Below are 23,426 nucleotides of genomic sequence, written 5' to 3'. Positions count from 1 at the left end.
ACAAGCGACTTCTATCAATCATCCCCCATTTCTTCCCTTTGCAAGGAAGGGACACTAAAACATGTCTATTTTTTTTCTTATCTATGGCCAACTGGAGCTTCTACAACCAAGAAAAGGAAGGAAGGGGTTCCCAGAAACCTCAAATTTCATAATTCAAAGTTCACTTCTGGGAGAAGGCCAACGAGGACTGTGTGGCCAATCTTTCCCCGATCCAAGATCCTTCAAACTGAAACCCCACTGCTCAACCGGGCCCAGCATGTGGGGCTGGATGAGGGCGTGTGCTAGTTTTCAGAAAAGACAGATGATGGGAGGAAAGTAAGTCATCTCCAGGCCTACCTCAGCCCCCAGGCATCAGGGAAAGGCAGGGTCCCAACAGCAGGAACACGAGAAAGGTTCCAGGCAGGTGCTAAGACACTGCGATTGAGCCTCACTGCCTGGAAACAGGTGGACAGAGACAATCCCTCCTCTCTGCAAGTGCACCCTCCCTTTACATGCTTCCCCAGCCAAAATGGGGACCACGCTGGGACACGAAAGACAGGGAGGATTGAAGAGATGGAGGGTCCAGGCAAGGGCACACAAGTCTGGTGAGGCTGGAAGCGAGTCCCCTCATCACCTGCACAGAGGCTAGCTCAGCGTCCTCCTCCAGGACTGACCTGTGACGTCCAGGCGGAAGGAGACCTTCTGGCCCCCGGCCTCGCAGCTGTACTCCCCGGCGTCCGCCTTGCCCGCCTGCTGCACCACCAGCTGCCGGGTGCGGCCCTTGGCCTCCACACGCACTTTCGAGCTGGAACTCAGCTTCTTCCCGTCCTTGTACCACGTCACCTCTGTCTGGGCCTGGGCCACCTCGCAGCTCAGCGTGGCACTTGCCCCCGCCACGGCCTGCACTTCACTGCGTGCCGGCTGCTCCTTGGCGAACACCACCGAGGGCTCTGGGGACAGAGGGGGATACACAGGGTCAGAGACCCCATCTCAGTCAGGACAGCTGCTGCTGCTGCTGCTAAATCGCTTCAGTTGTGTCCAACTCTGTGCGACCCCGTAGATGGCAGCCTACCAGGCTTCTCCGTCCTTGGGATTCTCCAGGCAAGAATGCTGGAGTGGGTTGCCATTTCCTTCTCCCATGCATGAAAGTGAAAAGTGAAAGTGAAGTCTCTCAGTCATGTTTGACTCTTCGCGACACCATGGACTGCAGCCTACCAGGCTCCTCCATCCATGGGACTTTCCAGGCAAGAGTACTGGAGTGGGGTGCCATTGCCTTCTCCAGTCAGGACGGCAGCCCCGGGCAAAGAAGAGCTGGATGGGGAGGTGGGAGGGGGCTGGGCAGGAGGATGGTGGAGCTGGAGACTTCTCAGGCTCTGCACCAGCCCTGTGCCCTGCAGAGGTCTCCCTGCCTTTCTCAGCAAGTGACGCAATTCACACATTCTCCCACAGGTCCCTGAGAGCAGGTCCCGGGTGGGAGGTCCTGAGAATGGACTTGTTCTCTGCTCATGACATCTGCAAGTCTCAAGGCTACGACTCCCCATCCTTTCTAGATGGTGCCCCAGTCTTCTCCATACGATTATGCGGGAACTTTTCACCTGCAGTCCATGGAGATGGCTGAGGCTCGCGCCCTTGCTTACTCTTAGTACTGTCAGCTGGGGGCAATCTGAGGAGTGCTTGCACCTGCCCGTGGCTCTCTCTGTCACTGTCTGAGGAATGAAGAAGCGGAGCACCTTCCCCTTAGGACTGGGCTTGCCATTACTGTTTTCTTCTTCCTGGTGCCACGAGTCAAATCTTTTGCCCACTTGCCAACAGGAGGCGCTCTCTTTTGTTGATTCAACCCTGGCCAATTTTTACACATTTATGTGCCAGAGAATGACAAACAGGTAAACTTTAAGGATATGCCCAACCGTGTGAGTCGTATATTCACTCTCTGATCCAGTCCTCTGTTAAGTCAAAGTTCATTCTTCCAACAGTGTGACAATGTCCATTTCTTCCCTTTGAGTTTAGAGCATTTGTGTTCTACTCAAGAAATCTTTCCTTACCCTAAGTCTTTGAAGAAACCATGATATTATCTGAGGGTTGTTTTTGGTTCTACCCTTTACTCTGAGGTTTCTAACCCACCCTGAGTTGACTTCTGTGTATGGTGTGAATTGTTGGTACAATTTAAGTGTTCTGTGTGGTTCAGTGATCCAGCCACCCTTTCTTTCTACAACATTCGCCCTGGAATTCCTGAACATACAACACAGGAACAATCGAAAGGTGTTGGGCAAGGGAGGGACGGTGGTGCCGGGAAGTCATTTATGAACTGTTTCTGAACTCAGTTTTCTGTTCCTCCAATGTGGTAACCATCCCTGCACTGGGACCCTCTTGTCTTGAGAATTGCAGCCTTATGATAATTCTTGACATCACGTCCCAGTAAAGACTCCCACTCTGATTTTCTGCAAGAAAACAACACATTGGCTGTGCCTTACCTTCGAATCTGCCTGTTTTTCTGTCATCTGACCCAACCCCCAAAAAACTGGTTTCGATTTTGATTGTTAATAAACATCTTTGATTTTTTCCCCTTGAATTTCTATCCATCGATTTCAACCTCTCACTGCCTCTCAAGAATCTTGAATCATGTCTCACACACAGACCCTTAGCAACTCTTGTCAGGCCTGGGAATTGGAAACATGATACAATTGTGCTAGTCTAACTCTTTCACACAAATTTCATTTTCCAAGTGGTCCCTGCCAGGACTCAGATGTAGAAACAATTTCTGCATACTGATTTTGTTACACACTTAGCTTACTCAAGAAACAGAGGGGATGGGGAGGGATGTGGGAGGGGGGTTCAAGATGGGGAACACATGTACACCCGTGGCAGATTCATGTCAATGTATGGCAAAACCAATACAATATTGGAATTAGCCTCCAATTAAAATAAATAAATTCATATTAAAAACAAGAAACAGATGCAACCTAATCACTTATCTCTGGGATTGTCTGAGTTGATCATCACACCAAATCCCATCTTTACTTTTTCAAAACTCCTTGCCAATGATTTTATTCTCCTCCTTACTGAACTCAGTGGGTAGAGTGGCCTGAGTGTGCCGTCCCTCACATCAAAGATTACCAGGTATACCATAAGTGGGATGTTGTTGTTGTTTTGGCCAGAATGCAATAACATTAAAAAGAAGATATCTTTTATATAGTCTACTAAGAATTTTACGACAGAAACTGACGCTCAATTTTATCAAACATTTTGTCTCAGTGTAAGACATGCAAGTGTAATCAACCATTTGATTCTGTACTCACGAGATGATCTTTGTGCATTCAATCCAACGTCAAGCTTTCTATCTATCAACGTTGTCAACAGTAATACAACATGCAATCCTGAACTATGACTAGCCCTGGATACACTGCTGAATTCATTTTGTTAACATGTAATTCATTATTTTGATACTCTCAGTAGACTGGTCTGGTATGTCATCTTCCCTTTGGCTTTCTGGAGTGATTTTGGTATCAGTGTTATGTTCTATACATGAACATGTATGGAGGGTATCTCATTCTTCTCTCTCTAGGACCATCTCCAAGTATGGAATAACAATTTCCTGAATATTTTATACAGTTTACCAGAGAACTACAAGGCTGACAAGCCTTTCATTATTTGTCCTATTGATTACAAGTCCTCCACCTCTTTGAGTTTTCTCTATCTTTGCATGTCTGATTTTCAGATATTTTACTAGGTTTTAGATACATGCACTGGTGAAGGAAATGGCAACCCATTCCAGTATTCTTGTCTGGAGAATCCCAGGGATGGGAAAGCCTGGTGGGCTGCCATCTATGGGGTTGCACAGTCAGACACGACTGAAGCAACTTAGCAGCAGCAGCAGCGGACACATTTTACAATTTTTCAAAGGCTTTTACCTTAAAGTACTCTTCAATGTGCTTCAAAAACCACAATCTACAAAGATGCATGGTGGAATCTGGGGTATATACACACCCATACATCCTGCTGCACTGGCACGGTCTCAAACCCTTAGGGGTTGCCACCTAGGAGTCAATGTGGCACGGAAGCCCACCCCTATTCTGCATGAAGCCTTTGTTCCCAGAAGAAGAATAACCTGATTTCTTAGACTGCCCAATGTTTCGCCATGAGAAAGAGACACTCAGTGACCACGAGGAAAATGCAAGGAAATAAACACTGCTTTGCCAGTCAGAGGCTTGCAGGACAGTAACTTCTTAACCGTCCACGCTGATGAGGTAGAAATGACTTTTTCCTTTCCATTCCTAAATTCTTCAGTGTCATGCCAAGAGGAATACTGATCTAAAACATGCAACCTTTTTCAAAACAAGGGAAAATCATATTTTATCTAAGAAGATCACCCTAAATAGCACAGGTGACCCTCTACCATCATCATTTCTTTCTTCCTTTCACAAGGCAGTGACAACGAAAAGCAGCCTATTTCTTGGTATCTACCAGCAACCAGACCTTCTCTACAGAGGAAAAGGAATGCAGGGCTCCCAGAAACCTCAAATGTCATCATCCAAAGTTTACTCCTAAGAGAATTCCAAGTAGGATTGTGTGGCCCATATTTTCCTTAATCCAGGATCGACCAAACTGAAACACCCCTGGCCAGCTGAGACCAGCATGAGGTTATAGATGAGGGTGAGTACTAGTTTTCAGGAAAGACATATGATGCGAGGAGACAATCATACCCCAGGCCCACCTCAGCCCTCAAACATCAGGGAGAACCAGGGTCCTAACACCAGGAACAACAGGAAGGTTCTGGGCAGGTGCTAATAAGACAGTGTGACTGAGCCTCATCAGCAGGAAACAGAGGGACACAAACAGGCCCTCCTCTTTCCACGAGAACCCTCCCCATGCAGCCTTCCCTGGAGCCAAAATGGGTATCAAGATGGGACATAGATGATCGGAAGGTGTGAAGTCCTAAAGGTTACAGGCGACTACACAAGTCTGGTGAGGCTGGAAGCCAGTGCCCTCATCACCTGCACACAGGCTAGCTCAGCGTCCTACTCCAGGACTGACCTGTGACGTCCAGGCGGAAGGAGACCTTCTGGCCCCCGGCCTCACAGATGTACTCCCCAGCATCCGCCTTGCCCGCCTGCTGCACCACCAGCCGCCGCCCACGGCCCGTGGCCTCCACACGCACTTTTGAGCTGGAACTCAGCTTCTTCCCGTCCTTGTACCACGTCACCTCCGTCTGGGCCTGGGCCACCTCACAGCTCAGCGTGGCACTTGCCCCCGCCATGGCCTGCACTTCACTGCGTGCCGGCTGCTCCTTGGCAAACACCACTGAGGGCTCTGGGGACAGAGGAATACACAGGGTCAGAGATACCATCTCAGTCAGGACGGCAGCCCTGGGCAAAGAATAGGATGGGGAGTTAGTTGTGGGTGGGGTAAGAAGGAGCAACAGAGCTAGAGACTTCTCAGGCTCTACACCAGCCCTGTGTTCTGCCAAGGTCACCCAAGTTTCTCAGCAGCAAGTAGCATGATTTATGAATTCTCCTCTGGGTCCATCCATGTGAGCTATTGGAGGAAGGGGTGGCCACTGGAACAGACTTGTTCCCTGCTCATGCCTGGCTTGTGTCCTCCCAGATGGTGTCAGTCCTTTCCATAACATTATCCCTGGAACTTTTCACCTGCAATCTGTTTAGATGTCTGAGGCTGGCACCTTTGCCTACTTTTACCATTGCCAACTGGTGGCAACCTGGGGAGAGTGCTTACACCTCCCTGCGGCTTTCTCTGTCATTGTCTGAGGAACGAGTAAGCAAGCACCTTTTCCCCTGAGCACTGGGGTCAGCATTACTGTTTTTTCTTCCTGGTGACATTATTCAGATCTTTTACCCACTTACTAATAGGATGGGAACTGTGGGGTCATGACGGGGGAGTTCCTAGATGAAGCCCCATCTTCCCCACAGAAATGTGCATGTTCTCATCTCAGTGACCAGGACTTGCTGAGGCTCCACTCCTGCCCACTCTCACGTTGGGCATCTGGTGGGAGTGAGTGTGCCTCCTGTGGCGTTCTTTGGCATTTTTCTCATGACACAAAGGAAAGAACCCTTTGTGATATTTTTGCTCACTGGTATTTGCTCTTCTGCATCGTCATTGTTCAAAGATTTTGCCCTGTTTTCAATAGCATCTTCTGTCATATTGAGGACATTTTTATATATTTAAATGCAAGGCACGGAGAAGTATGTGTGTTCTAAATGTCTTCCACGTCTGTGTGGCTTGCCCTTTAGTCACTTATACTAACTTCTGATGAATTTTCATGGTTCGTTTTAGTTAAGTATTTCAAATTTGTTTCATTATGGCTCCTGCTCCTGCTCTGTCGCTCGAACACTTGTATTCTAAGAAGTCATTCTTTATCCTACAGTAATTTACGTCTATGATTTTCCCTTCTATTCTGCGGTCTCTTCCCAACAGGAGTTGACTGTGTGTGGTATGACTTACTGGTCTAATCTCTTCTCTACGTGGTTGAATGGTTCAAGTATCATGTATGAAAACTACGTTGCCTCTATGCCTTGCACCATTGCATAATTCCTAAAAAGCAGAAGGGAAATGTCATTCAGGTCTGTGTCTGAAATCTCTCTTCAGATGCTTTGGCCTGTGTGTCTGTCTTTGCAACCAGACACTATTGTATTCATTACTGTAGCTTTATAGTAGTCTTGATATTTGGTAATATCACCAAATATTTGCTCTCTTCAAGGGTGCATTGACTGTGTATATGGTCTTTGCAATTTACTTGTCAATTTTCAAAGTCCCCTCTAAACAAACTTTTTTGGATTTTAATTTGTATTGAACATTTTTGATTCTTCTGTAGATTTCTACCAAACTATTTAGAACTTCTTGACTGTCTCTCAAAAAAATTCCAATAATCCTCCCCACCACAGAGCCTCTCAGAACCTTTTATTAGACTTATAATTAAAAAATGATTGCTTTGATGCTATTTTAACTCTTTTAAAGTTTCATTTTCAACACATGTGTTGCTACTGTTAGACACAGAAGTTTGTTTTCTTCCTACTAACTTTTTCCATGGTAATCATTCTTAACTATCCTATTGTCTCATAACTTATCTTTGGGTAAATCATATTATCTGTAAATTCCACTTTTGTTTATTCACACTTTTATATTACTTTATTTTTTCCCTAACTGTGCTGTAAAATGTTGGATAAAAGCAGTAACAGTGGGTTTCCTTGTCTGGTTCTCTATCTCACAGCAAAGCTTTCAAACTTTCACTTTTTTGTGTGCAATTAGCTGAATTGCCTGCAGAGTTGTTGATCAAATTAAGAAAGAATTGTTTTATTTATAATTCGTTACGAATTTTATGGCAAAAATTGATGCAAACTTCATTAAACATTTTTTCTCTATTTATAATGCCAAATCTCATCCAATACTTTACTCTGCATGTCATGAACAGAATGTTTTGCTAACATTTCTAGTATTTCAACAAGCTTGCACTTCTGGACTATGACTTTCATCACAGCGTATCACCAGTTATCCTCTTAATATATTATTAAACTTATTCTGATAATGTTTTCTTTCAGATTTTGGCCTTGCTATCCATAATAGATGGATAATAATTTCAATCCTTACCCCTTTCCTTGTCAGATATTGGTATCAGTGTTACACTATCTACGTGAAACAAATCAGAGACTGTATCTCATTTTTCTATTCTCCAGAATAACCTCCACGAACACGGTTTTTCTTTTTAAAGTAGCTCATATAATTTACCAGTGGAACTACAGGGATTAAATATTTCTCTATGGGAAGATTTTTCATTGTGATTCCAATTACTTAAAAGGTTTTAAGACTATTTGAGTTGTCCAGTGTTTCTGTGTCACTTGGTATATAATTTTCTAAGAACTTGATTAATTTGTCAAGCCTTTCAAATTTATTGCAATGAAAAAAATTGCCATATTCTCCTAAAATATAATTTTTTAAAGATACATGCATATCGGTATAGGAGAAGTGACTATTCCTCTTCAAGTCTAAATCTATAAATCAGAGTCCAATTAGAATTCTGACATGGAATGTTCCAACAGAAGACAAAGGAAATCAATATTTGCTCTGAAAAGAGAATTCCAGATCTCACATGTGCATATTTCAGGCACACATCAACCAATCCTCTGCTCCCTATTTACTTTGCACACATATTTCAAGAAAAATAGACCTAGATGTGTCTATGTGCGTGTGGGCTCAGTCCCTTCAGCCGCCTCTTTGTGACACCATGGACTATAACCCGTTAAGCTCCTCTGCCCCTGGGATTCTCCAGGCAAGAACACTGGAGTGGGTTGCCATGCCCTCCTCCCAACCCAGGGATGGAACCTGAGTATCCTGCATTCCAACCTGCAGGCAGATTCTTTACCCACTAAGCCACCTCAGAAGCCATGTAGATACACAGATAATTTCAATATCCAGTGCAAGGAGAAAGAGTGTCCAGAACAACTGAAACTCTGGTAAATCCACAGCTCATTCCTGAGATAAAGCAAGCACAACAGTGTGATAGAAACTCCCCCTGGACCTGGTTTAATGAAATCCAAACCATCTCTCCTAGTGTGAACCCACACGCATTGCTGGGTGGGGCATCTAGGAGCTGTCAGGACAGCCAAGAGGAGCAAATTCACATACCCACAGTTGAAAGGCATCTGGTTTACAGCAGACTCCAAGTGCAAGACAGAACCAGAGGCCCAGACACCAGGGAACACCCAGACGACCCTGGGCAGATGCTGGGAACTGACGACCGTGCATCACTGTGTGGAAATGCCACTCTGGGTTTATAGGACGCCTTTCTCCTTTCTGCTCACACCCTCCCATCCAGCTCCCTTTGCCTGGCCTTGGGTATGAAAACGGGGGTGGGAGGACAGAAGACCAAAAGAGATGAAGTCTAGTGGAAAGATCATCGGGTCTGTCAGGGGTGCAAGCCCGTCCCATCACCTCCACATGAGGCTAACTTACTACCTCCAAACTGACCTGTGACGTCCAGGTGGAAGGAGACCTTCTGGCCCCCGGCCTCGCAGCTGTACTCCCCGGCATCCGCCTTGCCCGCCTGCTGCACCACCAGCTGCCGGGTGCACCCTTTGGCTTCCAAACGCACTTTCGAGCTTGAACTCAGCTTCTTCCCGTCTTTGTACCACATCACCTCCGTCTGGGCCTGGGCCACCTCGCAGCTCAGCGTGGCACTCGCCCCCGCCACGGCCTGCACTTCACTGCGTGCTGGCTGCTCCTTGGCGAACACCACTGAGGGCTCTGAGGATAGAGGGATACACGGGGTCAGAGACCCCATCTCAGTCAGGACAGCAGCCCCGGGCAAAGAAGACCTGGATGGGGAGCTGGGAAGCAGGGTGGTGGGAAGGAGTGATGGAGCTGGTGACTTCTTCAGGTTCTGCACCAGCCCTGTGCCTTGCAGAGGAAAACTCTTTCTCAGCAGCAAGTCACACAAGACATGCATTCTCCCACAGATCCATGTCAACTGGCCTGGGAAAGGGGCTTTTGAAAAAGACATCGCCCCTGCTCATGACATCTGCAGGTTCACGATGCAAATGTCTGCCAACCTTCCGAGATAGTGCCCCAGTCTTCTCCATATGGTTATGCAAGGAACTTTTCATCTGCAATCAATGGAGATGTCTTAGGCTCAGCACCCATGCCTACTCTTACTCTCGTCAACTTGTGGCAATCTGCTGGGAGTGCCTGCACCTCCCCATGGCTTTCTTTGTCATTGTTTGAGGAATGGAGAAGCTGAGCACCTTTCCTCAGGACTGGGTTCATCATTACGGTTTTCTTCTTCCCAGTAACACTATTCAAATCTTTTGCCCACTTACCCTTGGTAGACTCTCTCTTTTCTCGATTCACCTCTGGCCACTCTTTATGGTTTAAATACCAAAGAATGACACATAGGTAAGTTTTAAGGATATTACCAACTGTGTGACTTGCAGTTTCACTTTCTGATCAAAACCTGTGATAAATCAAAGTTTTTCCTTTCAACAGGGTCACATTGTCCTTCCATCCCTTTGAGTGTAAAGTATTTCTGTTCTATTTAAGAAATCTTTTTTTACCTTAGTCTTTAAACAAACCACACTCTCATCTGAGGGTTTTTGGGGGGTTCTACTTCTTACACTTAAGTTTCTAACCTACTACATGTTTACTTCTGTGTGTGATGTGAACTGTTACAATTTCTTTTTTCCCTATGGTTCAGTGGTCCAAGCACCATTTATGAAGACAACATCCTTCCTTGACTTTTCTGACAGACAGCACAGTAACAAAAGGAGGACACAGAGAGGGGTCTTGAGAGGGAATGGGTGGTGAGAACCCATTTATGCAATGAACTGCTTCTGAACTCAGTCTTTTATTCCTCTAATGTGGTAACTATTCCTGCACTGGGATCCCCTTATCTTGAAAACTGCAGCCTTATGATAATCCCTGACATCAGGTCCCAGTATATGCCCCCACCATGATTTTCTTGAAGAAAACAGTGTATTGGCTGCATCTTGCCTTTGAAAAGTGAAGTCGCTCAGTCGTGTCTGACTCTTTGCGACCCCATGGACAGTAGCCTACCAGGCTCTTCTGTCCATGGGATTTTCCAGGCAAGAGTTCTGGAGTGGGTTGCCATTTCCTTCTCTATTCTTCCATCTGACCACTCACAAAACAAATTTGGTTCCATTTTGATTGCTAATAAAGCACCTTTGATTTTTCCCCCCAAGATTTCTACCCCTTTATTGCAACCTCTGACTGTCTCTCAAGAATTTGAATCCTTTCCCCACTCACAGTCTCTTAGCAACTTTTATCAGATTGAAATTACAAAAAAAAAACACAACTTTCGCTGGTCTAACTCTTTCACACGTATTTCATTTTCCAAGCATTCCTTGCCCCCTTAAGACATAGAAATGTTTTCTGCATGTTAATCTTTTTACACACTGATCCTATTCAAGAATCCTATTCAGTCTAATCGTTTATCTTTGGGATTGTCTGAGTTGATCACCCCATCATCAGCAAATTCTACCTTTGGTTTTTGCCGAAACTGTTGGCAAGTAATTTTATTTTCCTCCTTATGCAACTCAGGGGTTAGTCGCCAATCTGTATTGTGCCTCATGTCAAAGATTTCCTTGCCCATCTCAAGTGAGATGTTGCTGTAATTCTGCAGGAATTTTACGTTAATAATTAAGAACACTTTTATACGGTTCGCCAATAGTTTTATGGCAGGAACTGATACTCAATTTAGAAAACTTTTTGTCTCAATGTATGACCTTCAAGTTTAATCAACCATTTGATTCTGAACTCATGAAGATGGTCACATCTTTCTGCACTCCATCTCTTACTGTCCAGCTTTCTATTTATTCACACTGCCAACATTAAATTCAACGTGCAATCCTGGAATTTCATCACAGGTCTCTAACTGTGGATACATTGCTGAATTCATTTTGTTAGCAAATGTTACAATTTATTATTTTCACCTTGATATTTGCAGTAGATTTGTCTAGATTTCATTCTCCCTGCCTTTCTTGTGTGATTATGGTGTTGATGCTATGATCTGTACATGAAGAGAGTTATGGATGGTATCTCCTTTTTCTGTCTCTAAGATCATCTCCACAAGTACGGAAGAAGAGTTTTTCAGGAAATTTTGTATGCCGTACCAGAGACCTACAGGGCTGACTTTTCATTATTAGTCCCACTGATTGACAAGCCATACAACTCTAACTTCTACTTTTTTCTGTCCTCTTTCATATAGTTTACTAGAATTTAGCCAAATTTCACGATTTTTCAATGGTTTTATCTTAGAACACTCTCCTATTCTCAGAAAACCACATTCTACAAAGACGCATGGTAGGACCTGGGGTGTCTATACACACCCATAAATCATCCTACCCTGATAGGTATTGCCACCTAGGAGTCAATGGCATGGTAGCCCAGCCCTATTTGGCGTGAAGACTCTCTTCCCAGAAGAATAATCTGATTTCTTGGACTGCCTTAAGTTCCAGCCACAAGAAACAGACCGTTAAGAAAATGCAACAAAATAAAGACTGCTTGAGGGACAAAAACTCCTGAACTGATTCTATGAGGCCACCATCAGCTTGATACCAAAGCCAGACAAAGATATCACAAAAAAGGGAAATTAAAGGCCAATATCACTGATGAACATAGATGCAAAAGTCATCAACAAAGTTCTAGCAAACAGAATCCAACAACACATTAAAAGAATTATACATCATGATCAAGTGAGATTTATCGCAGAGATACAAAGATTCTTCAATATATGCAAATCAATCAGTGTGATACACCATGTTAACAAATTGAAAGAAAAAACATGATCATCTCAATAGATGCAGAGAAAACTTTTGACAAAATTCACCATCCATTTATGATAGGAAAAAAAAACTGTCCAGGAAATTGGCATAGAAGTAATACACCTATATATGACAAATCCACAGCAAACATTATTCTCAATGATGAGAAACTGAACGCTTTTCCTTTAAGATCGGGAACAAGACAAGGGTGCCCACTCTCACCACTATTATTCAATATAGTTTTGGAAGTCCTAGCCATGGCAACAAAGAAGAAAAAGAAATAAAAGAAATGCAGATTGGAAAAGAAGAAGTAAAACTCACTGTTTGCAGATGGCATGATACTATACATATAAAACCCTAAGAGCACCACTAAAAATCTACCAGAGCTAATCAATGAATTTAGTAAAGTCACAGGATATAAAATTAATACACAGAAATTCCTTGCATCACTATATACTAACAATGAAAATTCAGAAAGAGAAATTAAGGAAACAGTTCCATTCATCATTGCAACAAAAAGAATAAAATATCTAGGAATAAACCTATTTAAAGAAACATAAGACCTGTATGCTGAAAACTATAAGACACAGATCAAGGAAATCAAAGACAACATAAACAGATGGAGAGATATACTATGTTCTTGGATTAGAAGAATTGATATTTTGAAAGTTACCATACCACCCAAAGCCATCTACAGATTCAATGTAATCTCTATCAAGCTACCAATGGTACACCCATAGAACCAGAACAAAAAAGTTTCATTATTTGTATGGAAACACAAAATCCCTAAGCAATCTTGAGAAAGAAAAACAGAGCTGGAAAATTCAACTTTCCTGACTTCAGACTATACTACAAAGCTAATAGTCATCAAGACAGTACCGTACTGGATCAGAAACAGAAATATAGATCAATGGGACAAGATATAAAGCGCAGAGATAAACCCACACACCGATGAGCACCTTATCTTTGACAAAGGAGGCAAGAATATACAACGAGAAAAGACAGCCTCTTCAGTAAGTGGTGCTGAGAAAACTGGATTGCTACATGTAAAAGAGTGAAACTAGAATACTTCCTAAAACCAGACACAAAAATAAACTCAAAATGGATTAAAAACGTGAACGTGAAGTCGCTCAGTCGTGTCCAACTCTTTGCAACCCCATGGACACCAGGCTCCTCTGTCCATGGGATTTTCTAGGCAAGAGTACTGATTGATTCATGTTGTCTTATGGCATAAACCAATACAAAACTGTAAAGCAATTTTCCACCAATTAAAAAATTTTTTAAAAAGATTGCTTCCCCAGTTAGAGGCTGCTAGGACAGTAGCTCTTCATTAGCTACGCCTAATGGTGTGACTGGAGAAGGCAATGGCAGCCCACTCCAGTACTCTTGCCTGGAAAATCCCATGGACGGAGGAGCCTAGTAGGCTGCAGTCCATGGGGTCGCTAGGAGTCGGACACGACTGAGCGACTTCACTTTCACTTTTCACTTTCATGCATTGGAGGAGGAAATGGCAACCCACTCCAGTGTTCTTGCCTGGAGAATCCCAGGGACGGGGGAGCCTGGTGGGCTGCCCTCTATGGGGTCGCACAGAGTCGGACACGACTGAAGTGACTTAGTAGCAGCAGCAGCAATGGTGTGACAGAAGCCACTTTTTCCTTTCCACTTCTAAATTCAACAATGTAATGCCAAGGGGAATACTTACCTACAACATCCAAACTCTTTGAAGACGAAAACAAACTCATATTTGATCTAAGAAGATCTCCCTAAACAGCACAGGTGTTTCTCCACTAATCATTCTTTCTTCCCTTTGCCAGGACATGACAACATAACACAGCTCTATTTTTTGCTACCTTTGGGCAACCCGAGCGTTTAAATCCAGGAAAAGGAAGGAAGGCCTCCCAGAAATCTCAAATTTCATCACCCAAAGTTCACTCCTGAAAAAACTCTAAGTAAGATTTTGTGGCCAACATGTACCCTAATCTGGGATCTATCATATTGAAACACCTCTAGCCAACCAAGAACCAGTACTAGGTTTCAGATGAGGGCATGCGATTGCTCTCAGGTAAGACATATGATGGGAGGAAAGTCAGGTATCCACAGGCCTGCCTTAGCCCTCCAAGCATCAGGGAGTGCCAGGGTCCCCTTAGGGATATTACAATGGAGGAAGTATTGTTCAGGCTTCAGAAGCAGGAGAGCAGACCCTTGACCTTCCTTCTGACCTGCTAGGACACTGCCCGCATTTCCTGCCTGTCTGCAAGCACAGCAAGTTAGGTGGCACTTTTGACAAGAAAGGGAGTGGGTCTTGGAATTCTTGAGCCCCTGGATTCATGCCTGAGTTTAATGAAATCCTATGACTCACAAGATAAAGCAAACAGCACCATAAAAATGTTAAACTAAAACCACAGCTGCATTTTTGCATGCAAACTGATGCAGCCTGGGGTTACGGGGGCCCCCCAAACTGCAATCCGAAGTCTCATCAGTGGAGTGGACTGCCGCTGAGGCCCTCTTCCCAACTGGGACTCCAGATTGCTGTTAACAAGAGACTTCTCAGCATGATGTTTAAGTCTGGATGTTGGTCAGCCCAATTTGGTGATATATGTGCTGTTACTCTTTGCTTTTGCTTAATCATTTTCATTGGAGGATAATTACTTTACAAGATTGTGATGGCTTTTGCCATACATTAACACAAATAAACCACAGGTACACATGTGTCCCCCCATCCTGAAGCCCCCTTCCACCTCCCTCCCCACCCTATCCCTTTGGGTTGTCCCAGAGCACTAGCTCTGAGTGCCCTGCTTCATGCATCAAACTTGCACTGGTCATCTATTTTACATACGGTAATATACATGCTTCAATGCTATTCTCTCACAATTTCCCACCCTTGCCTTTTCCCACAGAGTCCAAAAGTCTGTTCTTTACATCTGTGTCTCTTATGCTGCCTTGCATATAGGATCATTGATACCATCTTTCTAAATTCCATCTATATATGCATTAATATACTGTATTGGTGTTTCTTTTTCTGACTTACTTCACTCTGTATAATAGGCTCTAGTTTCATCCACCTCATTAGAACTGATTCAAATGCATTCCTTTCTACAGCTGAGTAATACTCCATTGTGTATATGTCTTCTCTTGTGTTGTTGGAAGAGGTAAACTTCAAACTGCAATTTGAAGTCTCATCTGTGGAGTGCACTGCCACTGAGGCCCTCTTCCCAATTGGGACTCCAGATTGCTGTTAATGAAAGACTTCACAGCGTCCTGTTTAAGCCTGAATTTTTTTTAGCTTACCTCTTCCAACAACACAAAAGACTCTACACGTGAACATCACCAGATGGTCAATCCTGAAATCAGATTGATTATATTCTTTTCAGCCAAAGATGGAGAAGCTCTATACAGTCAGCAAAAACAAGACTGGGAGCTGACTGTGGCTCAGATCATGAACTCCTTATTGCAAAATTCAGACCTAAATTGGAGAAAGTAGGGAAAACCACTAGACCATCCAGGTATGATGTAAATCAAATCCCTTACAGTTATACAGTAGAAGTGAGAAATAGATTTAAGGGACTAGATTTGATAGACAGAGTGCCTGAAGAACTATGGATGGAGGTTCATGAGACTGTACAGAAGGCAGGAATAAAGACCATCCCCAAGAAGAAGTGCAAAAAGGCAAAATGGTTGTCTGAGGAGGTTTTACAAATAGCTGACGAAAGAAAAGAGGCTAAAGGCAAAGGAGAAAAGGAAAGATATACCCAATTGAATGCAGAGTTCCAAAAAATAGCAAAGAGAGATAAGAAAGCCTTCCTCAGTGATCAGTGCAAAGAAATAGAGAAAAACAATAGAATGGGAAAGACTAGAGATCTCTTCAAGAAAATTAGAGATACCAAGGGAATATTTCATGCAAAGATGGGCACAATAAAGGACAGAAATGGTATGGACCTAACAGAAGCAGAAGATATTAAGAAGAGGTGGCAAGAATACACAGAAGAACTATACAAAATGATATTCATGACTCAGATAACCACAATGGTGTGATCACTCACCTAGAGCCAGATATCCTGGAATGCGAAGTCAAGTGGGCCTTAGGAAACATCACTATGAACAAAGCTAGTGAAGATGATGGAATTCCAGTTGAGCTATTTCAAATCAGATGATGATGACGCTGTGAAAGTGTGCACTTAATATGCCAGCAAATTTGGAAAACTTAGCAGTAGCCACAGGACTGGAAAAGGTCCGTTTTCATTCTAATCCCAAAGAAAGGCAATGCCAAAGAATGTTCAAACTACCGCACAATTGCACTCATCTCACACGCTAGAAAAGTAATGCTCAAAATCCTCCAAGCCAGGCTTCAACAGTACGTGAACCGTGAACTTCCAGATGTTCAAGCTGGATTTAGAAAAGGTAGAGGAACCAGAGATCAAATTGCCAACATCTGTTGGATCACCAAAAAAGCAAGAGAGTTCCAGAAAAACATCTTCTTCTGCTTTATTGACTATGCCAAAGCCTTTGACTATATGGATCACAACAAACTGTGGAAAATTATTAAAGAGATGGGAATACCAGTCCACCTTAACTGCCTCCTGAGAAATCTCTATGCAGGTCAAGAAGCAGCAGTTAGAACTGAACATGGAACAACATACTGGTTCTAAATTGAGAAAGGTGTGTGTCAAGGCTGTATATTGTCACACTGCTTATTTAACTTACATGCAGAATACATCATGCAAAATGCTGGACTGGATGAAGCACAAGCTGGAATCAAGCTTGCAGGGAGAAATATCAATAACCTCAGTTATGCAGATGACACCACCCTTATGGCAGAAAGCGAAGAACTAAAGAGCTTCTTGATGAAAATGAAAGAGGAGAGTGAAAAAGCTGGCTTAAAACTCAACATTCAGAAAACTAAGATCATGGCATGCAGTCCCATCACTTCATGGCCAATAGATGGGGAAACAATGGACACAGTGAGAGACGTTATTTTCTTGGGCTCCAAAATCATTGCAGATGGTGACTGCAGCCATGAAATTAAAAGGTGTTTGCTCCTTGGAAGAAAAGCCATGACCAACCTAGACAGCATATTAAAAAGCAGAGACATTACTTTGCTGACCAAAGGTCCATCTTAGTCAAAGCTATGGTTTTTCCAGTAGTCATGTACGGATGTGAGCATTGGACCATAAAGAAAGCTGAGTGTTGAAGAATTGGTGCTTTTGAACTGCGGACCTGGATAAGACTCTTGAGAGTCCCTTGGACTGCAAGGAGATCCAACCAAACAATCCTAAAGGAAATCAGTCCTGAATGTTCATTGGAAGGACTGATACTAAAGCTGAAACTCCAATACTTTGGCCACATAATGTGAAGAAGAGACCCTGATGCTGGGAAAGATTGAAGGCAGGAGGAGAAGGTGATGACAGAGGATGAAATGGTTGGATGTCATCACTGACTCGATGGATATGAGTTTGAGCAAGCTCCAAGAGTTGGTGATGGACAGGAAAGCCTGGCATGCTTCAGTCCATGGGGTCACAAAGAGTCGGACATGACTGAGCTGAACTAAATACTCCATTGTATTCCAACTCCTTATCCATTCATCTGCTGATGGACATCCAGGTTGCTTCCATGTCCTAGCTATCATAAACAGTGCAGCAATGAACACTGGGGTACATGTGTCTCTTTCAATTCTGGTTTCCTTGGTGTGTATGCCCAGCAGTGGCATTGCTGGGTTATATCGCAGTTCTATTTCCAATTTTTTAAGGAATTTTCACTGTACTCCTAGAGGCTGTACCAGTTTGCATTCCCACCAACACTCTGTTACTCTTTTCTATTGTTTCTGTTTCTTTTAATGATTATATTGAAATTAAGTTAAATAAACCTCTATTAAATATTTAAATTGCTTATTTGTGTGTAATGAGCTGTTTCTTCTGATAACAAATTCTTTGAACCTGAAATGAAAGTAAAACTTTTGGTAAAATGAGTTTTGACACCAGGGAAAACAAAAAGCTTCTGGGCAGGTGGTAAGACAGTGGGACTGAGCCTAACCGCCTGGAAACTGGTGGCGGAAACGGCTGCGTCTCTTTCCAATGCACCCTTGCCATTCATCCTCCTCCAGGCCAAAATGGGTATCAAGATGGGACACGAAGACTGAGAGGCAAGAAGAGATGAAGGTTATAGGCGAGTGCACACATAGTGTGATGAGACCAAAAGCCAATTCCCTCACACCTGCACACAGGCTAGCTCAGCGTCCTCCTCCAGGACTGACCTGTGACGTCCAGGCGGAAGGAGACCTTCTGGCCCCCGGCCTCGCAGCTGTACTCCCCGGCGTCCGCCTTGCCCGCCTGCTGCACCACCAGCTTCCGGGTGCAGCCCTTGGCTTCCACACGCACTTTCGAGCTGGAACTCAGCTTCTTGCCATCCTTGTACCACGTCACCTCCGTCTGGGCCTGGGCCACCTCGCAGCTCAGCGTGGCACTCGCCCCCGCCACGGCCTGCACTTCACTGCGTGCCGGCTGCTCCTTGGCAAACACCACCGAGGGCTCTGGGGACAGAGGAGGATACATGCGGTCAGAGACCCCAGCTCAGTCAGGACGGCAGCCCCGGGCAAAGAAGACCTGGATGGGGAGCTGGGATTTGGGGTGGTGGGAAGGAGGCACACAGCTGGAGACTTCTCAGGCTCTGCACCAGCCCTGTGCTCTGCAGAGGTCCCCTGCCTCTCTCAGCAAAAGTCACACAATTTATGCATTCTCCATGTAAGCTGGCTCAGTTGTCAGGGGGGCCGTTGGAAAAGACTGGTCTGTTGCGCACGGCATCCACAGGTTCACGAGGCAAGTGTTCCCCAACCTTCCTAGATGGTGCCCCAGTCTTCCCCATATGGTTATGCAGGGAACGTTTCACCTGCAGTCCACAGAGATGCCTTAGGCTCAGCACCCACACCTGTTCATTCTATTGCCAACGTGCACGCTTGCACCTCCCCGTGGTCTTCTCTTTCACTGTCTGAGGAGTGGAGAAACTGACCACCTTTACCATTAGGACTGGGTTCACCGTTACTGTTTTCTTCCTGGTGACACTATTCAAACCCAAATTGGTGGGTCATCATGGGTGCATTCCTAGCCTTCCTCTATGAGGCCAGAGTCTTCCCCACAGTACTGTGTAAGCCATGTTCTCATCTGCAGTGAGTGAGACTTGCTGAGGCTCCACCCTCACCTACTCTCACTGTTGGCAAAATGATGGGATTGAGTGCACCTCCTGTGACGCTCTTTTGCATTTTTTCTGATGAGTCAAAGTAAAAAACCCTTTCTGATGTTTTCACTCAACAGTGTTTGCTCTTCTGTATTGTCCCTGTTCAAAGGTTTTGCCTTATTTTCAATAGTGGTGTCTGTCGATTATTTGTTCATTTGAAGGACCTGTTTATTTATATATATTTAAATGCTAGGCACTGACAAGTCTGTGTGTTCTAAATATCTTCCATATCTGTGTGGTTTGCCTTTTATGAACTTATGCTATCTTCTGGTGAATCTTCATGTTTAGTTTTAATGTAGTCAAGTATTTTAAATTTGTTTCAGTATGGTTGAGAGCTTCCAAGTGGTGCAAGTGACAAGGTATCCGCCTGCCAATGCAGGAGATGCAAGAGACCGGGGTTCAGTACCTGGGTCGGGAAGATCCTCTGGAGAAGGAAAGGGCACCCCACTCATTATGGTTGGCGAACAGTCTGAGAAATCATTCTCTACCCTTAAATAATTAAAATCATCTATGTTTTCATCTAAGAGTTTTATGAGGACTTCCTTTGTGGCACAGTGGAGAGGAATCTGCCTGCCAACGCAGGGGACACAGGAAGAGTTCACATGTGAGCTCTAAGAGCAACCAAGCCCATGCGCCACAACTACTGAGCTCAAACTCTAGGGCCCAGAAGCTGCAACTACCAAGCCCGTGGGCCACGACCACTGAAACCTGTGCACTCTAGGGCCCCCGAGCTGCGACTACCGAGTCCATGGGCCAAGACCACGGAAACCTGTGCACTCTAGGGCCTGTGAGCTGCAACTACCGAGCCCGTGGGCCAAGACCACGGAAACCTGTGCACTCTAGGGCCCCCGAGCTGCGACTACCGAGCCTGAGAGCTGCAACTTCCGCGCCCGCCTCCTGCATCTACTGGAGCCTGTGTGCCCAGAGCCTGTGCTCTACAACAAGAAAAGTGACTCAATGAGAAGCCTGTGCCCAGCAGCGAAGAACGGCCCCTGCTGACCACAGACAAAGTCCACATCCAGCAACAAAGACCCAACTCAACCAAAACCAAATAATTTTATAAAAAAGAATTGTACAATTTTCCCTTCTATTCCCTTCAACTCCAAAAGGAGTTGACTATGTGTAGGATGAGTTACAAGTCTGATCTTTTTTTTTTCTATTGATTTACTACAGTTGAATGTTTAAGTACCATTTATTAAGAATATGCTGCCTTTCCCCTTGCACTATTCCACAGTTTTCTTTTAAGAAGAAGGGGAACGTGGTCATCCACTCATCGGTCTGTGTCTGAGCTCCCTATTCTGGTCCTTGGGTCTCAATACCTGTCCTTGCAACAAGACACTACTGTGTTCATTACTGTAGCTTTCTAACAGTATTGATATCTAGTATAGCAGATAACTCTCCTTTTGTTCTTCAAGAGTGAATTCACTGTACATGGTCTTTGAAATTTATGTGTCAATTTTCAAAGTCCCACTAAACAAACATTTATTTGAATTTTAATGGGTATTGAACATGTTTTATTCTTCAATCGATTTCTACCCAACATCTTAGAACTTCTTGACTGTCTCTTAAATTTTTTTTTAACTTCTCCCTGCCCTTACAGAGCCTCTCAGCACATTTATTAGACTTGGAATTAGATATTGATCCTTTTCATGCCATTGCAACTTTCAAAATTTCATTTTCGAGATGTCTGCTACTACTCTTAGACATGGAAATGTTTTTTTTTTCCATACTGATTTTTTACATGGTAATTATTTTTAACTATCTTATTATGTCACATGTTTTATCTTTTGGATAAATCATATTATTCATGAATTCCACTTTTGCTTTGTCACACTTTTATATCTTTCACTTTATTTTTGTCCTGTGTTTTAGAATGTTGGACAAAAGCAGTAACAGTTGGCTTCCTTGTCTGGTTTCCTATCTCATAGGCAAAGCTTTAAAACTCACTTTTTTTGTGTACAGACAGCTGATTTGCCTGCGGCATTGTTTATCAAATTAAGAAAGAATTGTTTTCTGTATAATTCATAACGAACTTTATGGCATGATTTGATGCTAACTTTATAAAACATTTCTTCTGTATTTAAAATGCCAAATCTTATCAAATATTTTATTCTGCATATCATGACCAGATTGCTTGCCAACATTTGTAGCGTGTAAAGAACTTTGTATTTCTGGAGTATGACTTTCATCACAGCATATTACCAATTTTCCTCTTATTATATTTTTAATTTTGATATTTTGTTCCAGATTTTGGCTTTGATATCCATAATAGATCGCTCTACAATTTTAATTCTTACTACTTTCCCTGTCAGATACTAGTATCAATGTTACATCATCAACATGAAACAGAGCCTATATCTTTTACTGTTTTCTAAAAAATTCTCCATGAACAAGACTTTATTTCCAAAGTATTCCATATAATATGCCAGTGGAACTACTAGGACTAGATCTATGAGAAGATTTTTCATTATGGTTTCAATTACTTTAAAGGTTTTAGGACTATTTAAGTAGTTGAATATTTCCTGAATCACTTTTCATAGAGTTTTCCAAGAAACTAATCAATTTGTAAAACCGTTCATATTCATCGTCATGAAAAAATTGTCTATTCTTCTAAAATACCATTTAAAAAAATATATGCATGCTGGTATAGGAGAAGCTACCATTCCTGTCCAAATCTAAATATATAAATCAGACTCAAGCAGAATTCTGACTCAGAATGTTCTTACAGAAGACATAATAAAATCAGTATTTGCTTTGAAAATGTACCTAGATTTTGTTATATGTAGCTGCACAGATAACTTCTAATCCCATGTATAAGGAAAAAAGAGTATCTAGAACACCTAAAATTTTGGTAATCCATAGTTCAGTCTTGAGATAAGTCAAGTATGACAGTGTTGCCCCTGGTTTAATGAATTCAAACATCTCTCCTAGTGTGAACCCACACGCATTGCTGGGTGGGGCATCTAGGAGCTGTCAGGACAGCCAAGAGGAGCAAAGTCACATACCCACAGTTGAAAGACATCTGGTTTACATCAGACTCCAAGTGCAAGACAGAACCAGAGTCCCAGACACCAGGGAACACCCAGACGACCCTGGGCAGATGCTGAGAACTGACGACCGTGCATCACTGTGTGGAAATGCCACTCTGGGTTTACAGGACGCCGTTCTCCCTTCTGCTCACACCCTCCCATCCAGCTCCCTTTGCCCGGCCTTGGGTATGAAAATGGGGGTGGGGGGACAGAAGACCAAAAGAGATGAAGTCTAGTGGAAAGATCATCGGGTCTGTCAGGGGTGCAAGCCCGTCCCATCACCTCCACATGAGGCTAACTTACTGCCTCCAAACTGACCTGGGACGTCCAGGCGGAAGGAGACCTTCTGGCCCCCGGCCTCGCAGCTGTACTCCCCGGCGTCCGCCTTGCCCGCCTGCTGCACCACCAGCTTCCGGGTGCAGCCCTTGGCTTCCACACGCACTTTCGAGCTCGAACTCAGCTTCTTCCCATCCTTGTACCACGTCACCTCCGTCTGGGCCTGGGCCACCTCGCAGCTCAGCGTGGCACTGGTTCCCGCCACGGCCTGCACTTCACTGCGTGCTGGCTGCTCCTTGGCAAACACCGAGGGCTCTGAAGATAGAGGGATACACAGGGTCACAGACCCCATCTCAGTCAGGACAGCAGCCCCGGGCAAAGACGACCTGGATGGGGAGCTGGTGGTCGGCTGGGAAGGAAGCACAGAACTGGAGACTTCTCCAGGTTCTGCACCAGCCTGATGCCCTGAAGAGGACACCCTGCCTTTTTCAGCAATGAGTGGCACAATTTACACGTTCTCCCATGGATTCCTGTAAGCTAGTCTAAGGGTGGGGGCACTGCTGGAAAATACTTCTCCTCTGCTTATGGCATGTGTAGAGTCATGAAGCAAGTGTTCCCCAACCTTCCTATATGG

The 23,426-nt window shown here is 44.0% G+C and overlaps 1 protein-coding gene across 1 annotated transcript in view; it reads right to left on the bottom strand.

Moving 5' to 3' along the window:
- OBSCN (obscurin, cytoskeletal calmodulin and titin-interacting RhoGEF) overlaps positions 1-23,426 on the bottom strand; it is a 236,110-nt gene that overhangs the window by 163,805 nt on the left and 48,879 nt on the right. The window contains 4 exon segments of the mRNA XM_070373477.1: positions 654-929; positions 8,956-9,231; positions 18,511-18,786; positions 22,835-23,107. Of these exon segments, the coding sequence (XP_070229578.1) occupies positions 654-929; positions 8,956-9,231; positions 18,511-18,786; positions 22,835-23,107 (1,101 nt within the window).

The sequence above is a fragment of the Bos mutus genome, chromosome 7 (genome assembly GCF_027580195.1).
Source record: "Bos mutus isolate GX-2022 chromosome 7, NWIPB_WYAK_1.1, whole genome shotgun sequence".
Classification (NCBI taxonomy): Eukaryota; Metazoa; Chordata; class Mammalia; order Artiodactyla; family Bovidae; genus Bos; species Bos mutus.
The sequence above is the reverse complement of the archived record's forward strand: the minus strand, read 5'-3'. Positions and strand labels throughout refer to the sequence as shown.